Raw genomic sequence first — 11,178 nt, 5'->3', positions numbered from 1 at the left:
GCAAGGGTTGAAAATATCAAGAGTTTCAGAGTAATGATTCAAACGCTGAGCCATTCTCACAATTGGGTTTACCGGACTAAACGTTCTAGAAACATAAAAAAATGACAGAAGACGAGTAGGCACACGTGGGACCCTAAAGCACAGTTCAGATAACAGGCTCGGAGAATTGATGAGTCCATGCAGCGTTTTAAACAAAAATAGTAAGTCCGCGTTCTCCCGACGTCAGTGCAAGCTAAGCAAACCAACACGCTTTAACGTAGACTCATATGTTAAACAGTGAACATACTCCTTTATATAGCGATGTTTAAAGATAGAAACAAACGTTTTTTGCACACGCTCTATCTCCAAGGAGTGACTTTTAGAAATTCCATTCCAAACAACTGAAGCATATTCTAACTGCGACCTGGATAACGAACAGTATAACGCGATAAAAGCCGTGGGGTTTTCGAACTCCCTGGTTAAGCGAGAGGCAACACCCAGCATTCGCAAAGACGAGTTAACCAGCCTATCAACGTGATTAGAGAAACGCAACCCAGAATCAACCATGATTCCGAGATCTTTCATTACACTTACTCGAGACAAAGTCTCTTCTTGAATATTATATGCAAAAGAGATATTGTGAGTTTTCCGAGCGAGCGTCATGACCTTGGTTTGGGTTCAAGAAAAGGTCGTTTTCAGAGCACCATAGAAAGAACATGCATCTTCCTGGAGCTTAGCACAATCATGTTCAGTAACTATTTCTCGATAAATTTTTATATCGTCAGCATATTGCAGGAATGAAGAATTTAAAACAACAGCGAAAGAGACGTCATTTACGAAAATTGTGAACAGAAGGGGTCCTAAAACAGATCCCTGAGGAACGCCAGTGTAACGAAGAGTTCATGTTGTTGACACGGACATACGCCTCTCTCTCTGATAAGTAGCTTTTTAAGCAGTAATGTACTGAGCCACATACTCCATAGGAGGAAAGTCTGGATAAAAGAATAATGTGATTTACTACGTCAAAAGCCTTACTTAAGTCAAAGTAGACAACGTCTAACCGACCTCTGTGACGTATTACACGAGATGCAGCAGACATAAAGCTAACAAGATTGGTAGTAGTTGATCTGCCGCTCATAAAACCATGCATAAAACCATAATAATAATAATAATAGTAATAATAATAATAATAATAATATTTAGTAGGCAGGAATTCAGAAACACAGTACAAATACGGGGCTGTCCAAGCCACAATGGGCTTGTGGGACAGGACCCGGCAAGTCGGACGACGAAAAAAATCAAGTGGCTAGTAAAAAGAGATGAAGAAATAAACAATAGGTAACATTTCGACAACACAGGGGGCACAAAGTACTAGAAGCAAATTTTGGGTAATCGCGCTAAATTGTTAGATTGGCCCACAATGTTTTTAACTTTCTCCTTGTATTGGCGTTGATGACACTCTCCGGAAGTTTTTTGAAAACGAAGGATACGTAATAAGGCCGAACTCTTTTGCCGTAACGCGTAACACAAGAGGGGGTAATAAATCGTGGTGTGCAGCGAAGACTCCTTTGATGTACAGAGGGGTGCTTAAAGTCATTAGTCCAGAAATGTCGCAGCACAACAGTTTGCAAAAAAAGAGAAGAAAAATTTGGCATCTGTAGAAATTTGGAAACATTAATATCAGGTGGAAAATCCATCTGATATCCTACGCTCTTCAACATAGCCTTTAACATAGGGTCAATTTTAATTTGCCACAGTTGCGCCCAATTCCCGAACACCGTAATGCCATACCTAACTAAGCTATAGCCAAGGGCATGTGCAATTGACTTCCTCATGAAAAATGGCATGAAAACTCTATTATTAAAAAGTATACAACTAACGCTCCCAAGCTTCCCACAAACAGACGACAAGTGCGAGTTCAACGACATGTCGGAGTCAAATAACACCCCTACATATTTAACATGATCAACATACTCGAGATGAGGACACTCACAGTCAAGGCAACTCGAACAGTGTAATGCTACTGGCAAGTCAAGGTTCACTTTTTTTAGCGGGTTTCAAAAGCAAACCAATTTTGTTTTCGATGCATTGATTGTAAATAAATTCTCGCCGAACCAGTCCATTATTCGCTTCGCGTCATCCTGCAATAGCCGTACGGCAATATCATATCTAAGATGACGGGATACCAGTGCAGTGTCGTCTGCATATTGAAAGATGGCACCCCTTACAGAAATGTCATGTATGGCCCAGATATGTTTAATATAGGGCCGTATATGGGCATATAAGTAGGCATATAAGGTCATATATTGCCATATAAGGGCTGAAATCAGGGCAGATATGGTAAGATGACACCATATATGACGACATATAATGCCATATAAAGTCATATATAGTGCCAGTGGCTGCCCTATATAACAGTATAGGATGCCTGATACTCCTGTATATGGCACTATATGGTGCCAGTCAACATGTTGATGCAGGTAGCACTCCGCGTCGGCCGGTATCGGGACATCAGGACTACGCCGGCCCGCCCATGGTAACAGGATGGCAGCGCCTGGCCATGGGCACCGGGGAGCTACTGGCCCCGACCGGCGTCGGGGTTTCGTCTTGCTCATTGGCCAGTCCAGCCGTAGAAGTTACAGTGACTGGCCGGCATCGGGTTTTTGCTGTCTTGCTGGCTAGTCTTTCCATGGAGGTTCCAGTAACTGGCCGGCATGGGTATTTTGCTGTCTTTGATGGCCGGTATTTACGGAAGTTCAGTAAGTGGCCGGCACCGGTAATTTGCCGTCTTTGATGGCCAGTATTAACATGGAAGTTCAGTGACTGGCCGGCATCGGCGCTTTGGTGTTCGCAGGCTGACGAGCCCCGGGAACTTCCGTTTACTGACCGGCATCGTTCTATTTTTTTTTTGCGTTTTTCACTATGCAGTCACGTCATTGAGATTCCGACGAACTGCGGTGATTCATATGTAGCGAGTGGAAATTCTTGCGTTGATCAATCCTTCGTAAATGACTGCCGACGCTGGCGTATTTGATCCCACCATGGCAAGTCTGACGTGTTTTATCGCGAAAACGCGAAAGAAAAAACAATGCCGTGAGGAAATTTGCAGTCCAGGATTTGAAAATCTGACCCCCTACGCCACGAAAATTAAATTTTACAACGCCGAACGACACTTTTTTTCAGGAAGTTAGTTTAATTTGATGTACTATACTTAAGGTCTGGCGTTATAAACACGTGTTTGGCTCTGATAAAAAATAAAAACGGTATAGCGGAGCCTCGAATAAAAAAAGAAAAAAGACGTGGCATGATTGAGCACGCGCTTTAATAATATAATAATAATAATAATAATAATCCTTTATTTGTATAATGCCCCAGAACAACCTATTGGTTACAGTGTGGTGGCACATAAAAAGTTTAAAAAGAAAAAAAGAACACCTAAAACAGTACACAATCTCAAGCCCCCCCCCCCCCCCCCCCCCCGACATATGCTCTCGAAATTAAAACATTTCACAATCATAAACCAAAAATATGCATATCAAGTAGTCGTTTGAACGCAGCGAAATTTAAAAATATGTCTACATGAGTCGGAAATTCATTTAAACAAATTTGCATTCTAGCCAAAGGAGACGGTCTCGTTTGGATAGATCTATAAAACACGCTTGAGTTTCTAACGACTCGGGCCGGTACATGAAAGTTCAAAGACGACACAAGATTGCTATCAATTTGGCCGTGAACCACTTTGTATAAAAATATAATGTCACGAGCAATCCTTCTTTTTGAAAGGTTCTGGAGTGAAAGTTCTTTAAGAAGGTATTCATAATCAAAATAACATTTTCTATCAAAATATCTATCGTAAACAAGGCGTATAAATCGCTTTTGAACTCTTTCTATCCGTGCAGCGTCGGTCATTGTTAGCGAATTCCACACTGAACTACGAAACTCAAGTTTAACTCGTACAAGGGAACAAAACAATCGAACTACGCACATTATATTTGAAAAATCATGCGTCAAACGTGATATCATCCCCATTGTTCTAAAGGCAGAAGCAACAATTTGTGTAACATGATATGAAAAGGTAAGATTACTATCGAAATAAACACCAAGGTCACGAGCTTGTTCCACACGTTCAATAGTAGAATTGCCGATAAAATATTGATGTAAAATTCTTTCGCGTTTTCTGCACATAGATAGCACTTTAGTTTTATCTGGATTGACCAGCAAAAAGTTACATGAGCACCAGTTTGAGATACGGGATACATCTTCTTGCAAAAGAGCACAATCATCTTCCGAATGGATACTAAGATAAAGCTTAATATCGTCCGCAAATAAGAGCAGTTTCGCATTTTGTATGCACAATTCTATATCACTGATGAATATAAGAAAAAGTAGCGGCCCCAAATTCGATCCCTGAGGGACTCCCGAAGTTGGAGTAAATACATCTGAGAAACTATTCAAGATTCTTATTCTACTCTTTCTATCCGACAGATAACTACGGAATAAGTTTAAAAGAGACGACGAAACGCCGTATAAAGAGAGCTTATACAAGAGTAAGTCATGATTAACCTTATCGAAGGCTTTTGATAAGTCAAAATACACAATATCAACTTGCCCACGTGTAAGAACAAATGGGACAGTATAATCAAGGAGAGAACAAAGGTTCGTTTCTACTGAACGCCCTTTTATAAATCCATGCTGAACGGTGCTTAGTTTTCGACAAAAGTAAAAAGAAAGACGGGCATGTAAAACTATCTCAAAAACCTTTGAAAAAGAACACAACAAAGACACGGGGCGGTAGTTATCTACCCTAGACGCGTCACCGGCTTTGTGTATTGGCACTATCACTGACCTTTTCCAAAGACATGGGAAAACACCATTTCTCAGCGATAGGTTAAATATGTGCATAAGTAAAGGGGCAAACAAATCAGCGCATCCTTTAATAATAAAGTTAGGTATTGTATCATCTCCCGCTGACTTCTTCGGTTTTAATTTTTTAATTGCCTCTAAAATATCATTTATGTCGACCTCACTGTATCAGCGCGAGAAGAAGGTTCGCACAGCGGGAGGTCAACTAGGGCTAGCCTTTTATTATGGCGCCTCCGTGATCTGCCCGGGCACGAGCTCGCCCGGCACGAGCTTGGTTCACTGGTGGAGCACGCTCCCGTTACACCTTCCTTTTTCTTTCTTTTTTTTTTCTTTAACACACACGAGCGAAGTCGAAGTAACAAACGAACAAACAAAATTAACAAACAGCACCCACTAGGAGAGTTGATTGAAATGGGCATCGTAGCGAAGCCGCTGAGGAAGACGCCGCATCCGTGTCGAGGCTCGCGTTGGTGCCCGGATGCCAATGACCCGTGGAGCGACTGCGGCTGCACCAATTGCGGGTGGTGGGCTTTGTGAGTCAGATGTGCCCGGAAGGTTCCTAGATGGTTGCGGCGAGGTCAACATGGGTTCGTCGTTGTCGTCGGGCTGAGGGTCAGGGACAAAGACTTCGGGCGTTGCGATGAGGTGTTGCCGGTTGCGACGCAGCTCTCTCCCGTCCTCTGTTACGACCCTGTAGGACCTTGGTGCCACCTTTTTTTGAACTTTGGCCTTGGTTGGCCACCCCTTTCTGTCCCTTATGCGGACAACATCCCCTGACTGGAGTGGTGGTAGGTGCCTCGTTGATCGGAGCTGCTGACGCTTTTTCACATGGTCTGCGGGCTCCACGGTGAAGTCAGGGACCAGCGACCTAATGCGTCGTCCCATTAGCAGCTCACTGGGCGATCTTCCATCCTCCAAGGGTGACGATCTGTAGTTGAGGAGACCTAGGTAGAAATCTCCGTTTGAGTGACAGGATTTTCTTAAAATTCTCTTGATTATCTGAACTCCATTTTCCGCGAGACCGTTTGATTGCGGAAAATACGGACTGGAGGTGACATGCCGAAAATCGTACCGCCTAGCAAAATCCCGGAACTCTTTTGAGGAGAACTGGGGGCCGTTGTCACTGCATAACTCTAGCGGAATCCCATGTCTCGCGAAAATTCCCGCGAGCTTGTGGACTACTGCAGCTGTGGTGGAGTTGTCTAGAGGCTCTACTTCAGGATAATTTGAGTACGCGTCAAACGCAATGAGGTACGTTTTTCCAGCGTACTCGCACAAATCGGCGCCAACTCGGGACCAGGGCTGAGACGGTGTCTGCCTCATTAATAGGGGCTCTGCTGGCTGCTGATACGCAAACTGCTTGCATGTAGCACACTTTCTAATCATGTCCTGAATCTCAGATGTCATGCCCGGCCAAAACATCAAAAGCCGCGCTTTGGCTTTACACTTGTTGCTGCCCAAGTGCCCTTCATGAAGCCTCTTCAGCATCTCTAGGCGGAGACTCTTCGGTATCACTACCTTAGCACCTTTGAAGAGCATGCCGTCAATCACCGACAACTCAGAAGAATATGCCTTAAAGTCTCCTACCACCGGCCAGTTGTTTTGAACAGACTTGACCACAGTGCCCAACACCGCATCGTTCGCTGTTTCCTGTCTGAGCCTCGTGGACGTTGCCTCACTCACCAAGCTTGAGAGGACGGAGATTGCGTGAACCTCCACGTCATTGTGCGGTGCCCCCTTTTGGCTGCCTGGTAACGGTGCCCGTGAGAGCGCATCTGCCAGGACAAGCTGTTTGCCAGGGACGAACTGGAAGCAATAGTCATACTTCATTAGTCGGATAAAAAAACGTTGAAGACGGGGCGGCATGTCGCCAAGAGATTTCTTAGAGATGGCGATTAGGGGCTGATGGTCTGTTTCTAGAGTTATTCTCCTGCCGTAGATGAAGTCATGGAACTTTTCACACCCGTAAACAGTTCCAAGTGTTTCCTTTTCTATTTGGGAGTACCTTGACTCACACTCGGTGAGCACTCTAGAGCCGTAAGCTACTGGACGCCAGTTGGCCCCATGTAGTTGAAACAACGCTGCACCAAGGCCGTACCTTGATGCGTCTGTAGACACCTTGGTATCCCGCGTGGGATCGTAGATCGCCAGCAGTGGCGCGTTTGTTAGCACCACTTTGAGGTCGTGCCATTCTTGTGCGTGGTGTGGCTCCCAGACGAAAGGCACGTCGTCCCTCATAAGATTTCGGAGCAGCTTCGTCTTCTCCGTGCAGCAAGGTATGTACTTGCTGAAATATGTGACAATTCCAAGGATTCGCTGAACCTCTTTTTTAGTAGTCGGAGCTGGCATCTGCACAACACTCTCGACTAAACAGGGGTCAGGCCTAATCCCTGCCTTGCTTATTCGATCTCCCAAATAAGTGATTTCGCTCACTCCGAACTGGCACTTCCCAGCATTCAGGGTAATGCCACTCTTGCGCGCAGCTTCGAGAGCATTACGCAGCCGCTCGTCATGTTCCGCTTTGTTGGTTCCCCAAATTAACACGTCATCTATGTACACACGTACGCCTGGAAGACCGTCGAATATCTGAGTCATCGCTTTCTGAAAAACTTCCGGCGCTGATGCTATGCCGAACGGTAATCGCAAAAAGCGATAACGACCGAAAGGCGTACTGAATGTGCAGATTCGCGATGTTGCGTCTTCCAGCGGTATTTGATTGAAGCCCGCGTTGGCATCAAGTCTCGAAAAGACACTCGCGTTTGCCAACTCTGCCTCGATGTCTTCTCTTTTAGGCATTTGGAAATGTTCCCTCTTCAGGCTCTCATTGACGTTCCTAGGGTCCATGCACACTCGCAATTTTCCATCTTTTTTGCGTACAATAACAAGTGGGCTTACCCAGTCTGATGGCTCGTCCACCTTTGTGATGATTCGAGCAGTTTCCATGCGCTCGAGTTCGTTCTTCAGCGGCTCTCTCAGAAGGTGGGGCACCCTGCGTGCTGCTTGGATGACTGGCTCGGATCCGGGCTTGAGTACCATCTTGTACTTTTTGTTGATGCACCCGAGTCCGTCGAAGAGTTCTGGGAAGGTCTCAATTATGTCCTTTGGCACACAAGCCGACACATCGTCAACGCGGTTCACGGCCCGGGCACGAGCTCGCCCGGCACGAGCTTGGTTCACTGGTGGAGCACGCTCCCGTTACACTCACTAAATGTGAAATTGTTGTTGCAACCAGTAGCGCAGATTGAAGACTTGCTTTTGAATTCTTACTTGGAATAGCATTCACGAAAGTAAGTTTGGAATAAATTAGCTACTTTTTCAGGGTTTGTAACGTAGTCCGTATCAGTACGTAAATAAATATTTCTTGCAGACTCTTTCGTGTGCTTCCTGACAAATCGCCAGAATTTATCAGGCTCGCGGTAGAGACTATTTTCTACCGATTTTTTATAAATGAATTTGTCGTGTTTAAACAGTTTCTTTACAAGTGCTCTGTAAACACTGAACTTTATGTACCATAACTCAATGCCGGTTCTTTTAAACAATTTATGATAGTGTTCTTTTTTACGCATGTAGTGTTTCAGCTCCCTTGAGAACCAGAACTGGTATTTAGAGGGCTTAGACAATCGCTTTGGAATGAACGCATCGATTGCATTTTTCACTATCTTCGTCAAGGATTCAGTCGCAGAATCTACGCAGTTATCATGAAGATCCGTTGACCAGTTATTATCACGAAGGAACGTATATAAACCTAAATAATTACCCTTATGATAGTCATATCTGGTAAAATTTTGTCTGTCACGAGACCTCACCGGCAAAGAAAAACATGCGATGAAGGGCGGGTGAAAAACGTCAGGTTTCACAAGAGTATCGCTAACTGGTATGACACTGTCTATAGGGCAGTTTGAAAGAAAAAGATCAAGAACATTCCCGGCCGTGTTCGTGAACTGATTATGCTGAGTTAGACCATTAAAATTAATGAAATCTACTAGACGTGACACTTTTACCACCGTTTGATTATTCCCACTACTGCTTATGCCGGTCGACCAGTTCACCCCTGGTAGATTAAAATCGCCGTACATATGTACTTCAAATTTCGAAAAATCAATTTGCTGTTCAAGCTTTTGTAAATGGTTTACGAACACACTCGAATCCGAGAGCGGAGGAAAATAATAGTTTCCGACGAGGTAATTAAAACCATCGCGTGTTAATAATTCAACCCATACGCACTCTGCATAGGTTTCCAAATCTACCCTTCTGCATGATTTAATGTTATCCCGCACGGCTGTCAACACCCCCCGCCAAATTTCTTCCCGGTTGCACGGTAATCCCTGTCCCTTCGATAAACACTGTATGATGTTGGAAAGTAACTGGTGCTGGAAGTTTCTTTCAATAGCCAAGTTTCAGTTAAACAGAACATGTCAAAATTAGTGGAAACAATAGTTGACATACAGTCATCTGCTTTCGTCCTCAAACCGCGAGTGTTCTGATAATAGCATTTAATCTGTTGTTTAGTCATCAGTACTATTTGGTAGTGACGTTCGCGTCATATCAAGCTTTCCAAAAAACTGGTGAAAGATACACCCCTCGGGCCAAATGTCTGGGTTATTAATGGTTTCAAAAAGGTCTTGTTCGACCGAAACATGAAAAGAAGAGTAAGAGGGAAATTTTGTTTTCAGCTTCGTGCAGCTAACAGTTTTCCCCCGTAGGACAGGTTCAAGAAGCGAATTAACATCCTCAACTGTTGTCTCGGGGCCAAATCTAGTTACAAACAACGCCTTTTGAAAAGGGGGACGAGGCACAATGGTCACCTTGGATGATTTCGATGTTCCAACTGAAGGCTTCTTTCGTCGTCTTGGTCCCACTGTAGTGTAGCCTTCGTTGTCGGTCACCAATGGCATAGAAGTCTGTTGAAGATATTTCACACTACACGTGGCACGGTCTTCGTCGTTTCCTCTGCTGTCAGAACTTTGCTTCGTCGACACAGGATCCATGCTGGCGACGTCCCGAGTTGGGCCTTCCCCATTCAGTCTCAAATTCGTTGTTTTGTGTGCGACCTGATTCCGTCCCGATGATGCGACAGCGCTGTAGCTTAAGCTCGGGTGGTTCAGGTCAGGCCCTAGATTGGAAAGTTGCTTCCGTAACTCGGTGACTTCGGAACGTAGATGGTTATTATCCGCTTTTAGGCATTTCATTTCGGCGATAAGCACGTCTAACTTGACGTTTATCTTTTGCAGTAAAGATTCCTGGTACTTCGGCGAGCATGAGGTGTTTAACTTCAGGGTGGTTTCACTGGCTGATTCGCTGTCCGTTTCAGACCCCGACACGTCTGACGTTTCTTCACGATTAGGCTTATCGTCACTGCGGTTCCGCCGGGTGCAGGCGTTGCATTTGTACGAGCTTTTTCCTGAGGCCATGAAAATGTTATACTCCTCAAGGCCTACTCTAATACAATCGCAGTGGAATTTTGCCTTGCATCCACCCGAACACGCGAGGAATTGACGCTTACCAGCAATTTTTTCGGAGCAGCTTCCACACACGCCCTTCCTTGTCTCCATCTTGGAACAATAGAAGACGGGCCAGTGACTGGCCGCTGGCCAGTCACTGGCCCGTCTTGAGCTACAAAACAATAATAAACATTACTTTCCAGAAACTAGAAAAGTAAGAGATGTGTTTATTGCTTATGCACGCTACGAGAGGTACATAAATCTCCGGAGGGATCATTTTATTGGTGATTTTAATCTAGTGTGAAAATATGCAATTTAGGGCAGGAATCGACTGTTTTATGTAGTAGTTACGATCATCTAAGAGAAATATTTTAAATGTTCACATAGCCAAGCTTTTTTCTTTTGTAAAAAAAGCGGGAAACACCAATGCGTTGTGGATGTACACACTGCTGGGTTTGTGAATGTGACCCTTTGACACTACGAAAAATAAATGTCACAATGCCGAACGATAGCATTTCTGAAAGTCAGTTTGATTATCCGCGCTGTACTTGAATCTCAGGAATAAAAAAGTGTTTAGGCCTAACAATAAGTAAAACTGTGGAGCGCAACCTGTATAAGTAAGGCCTGGCGGCACGCGAAGGATAGCTCTGATCTACCAGAACAAAATAAATACTACTTTCCGGAAGTCAGAAAATTAAGAGATGTGCTTATGAGCTATGAGCTCAACCAAATTACTGCCTTAAAATGGCGGTATTTTTGTTTCAATAGTGGGTGAAGATGGACCGCTTTCATGACAAACTTTGGCTTCATCACTGTGGCAGTTTTACCACTTACATTTTTTCATTTCGCTCTAAATGTACCCATTATTATTAATTTTATTTCTTCGTTGAAACGA

The 11,178-nt window shown here is 44.2% G+C and overlaps 1 protein-coding gene across 1 annotated transcript; it reads right to left on the bottom strand.

Moving 5' to 3' along the window:
* Positions 1 to 5,683: 5,683 nt before the first annotated feature.
* Positions 5,684 to 7,972, bottom strand: LOC120850884. The gene is made up of 3 exons (XM_040223574.3): positions 7,738 to 7,972; positions 6,526 to 6,648; positions 5,684 to 5,786 (listed from the first exon to the last, which is right to left on the bottom strand). Exons 1-3 carry the CDS (start codon positions 7,876 to 7,878, stop codon positions 5,727 to 5,729), a joined length of 324 nt encoding a protein of 107 aa, XP_040079508.1. The 5' UTR covers positions 7,879 to 7,972; the 3' UTR covers positions 5,684 to 5,726.
* Positions 7,973 to 11,178: the final 3,206 nt, after the last annotated feature.

This window comes from Ixodes scapularis, unplaced genomic scaffold (genome assembly GCF_016920785.2).
Source record: "Ixodes scapularis isolate PalLabHiFi unplaced genomic scaffold, ASM1692078v2 ptg000312l_1___fragment_3__unscaffolded, whole genome shotgun sequence".
Classification (NCBI taxonomy): Eukaryota; Metazoa; Arthropoda; class Arachnida; order Ixodida; family Ixodidae; genus Ixodes; species Ixodes scapularis.
Note: the sequence above shows the minus strand (reverse complement) of the source record. Positions and strands in the feature narration are given on the sequence as shown.

Excerpts from the sequence above, each read along its gene's own strand:
- LOC120850884 (XM_040223574.3), bottom strand. The coding sequence starts at position 7,878 with ATGGTACTCAAGCCCGGATCCGAGCCAGTCATCCAAGCAGCACGCAGG. Across the intron at positions 6,649-7,737 it reads TGGACGAGCCATCAGACTGG|TTCGTCCCTGGCAAACAGCT; the intron begins GTAAGCCCACTT and ends TATTGCTTCCAG. Across the intron at positions 5,787-6,525 it reads TCTCCGTCCTCTCAAGCTTG|GTCTCCTCAACTACAGATCG; the intron begins GTGAGTGAGGCA and ends ATTTCTACCTAG.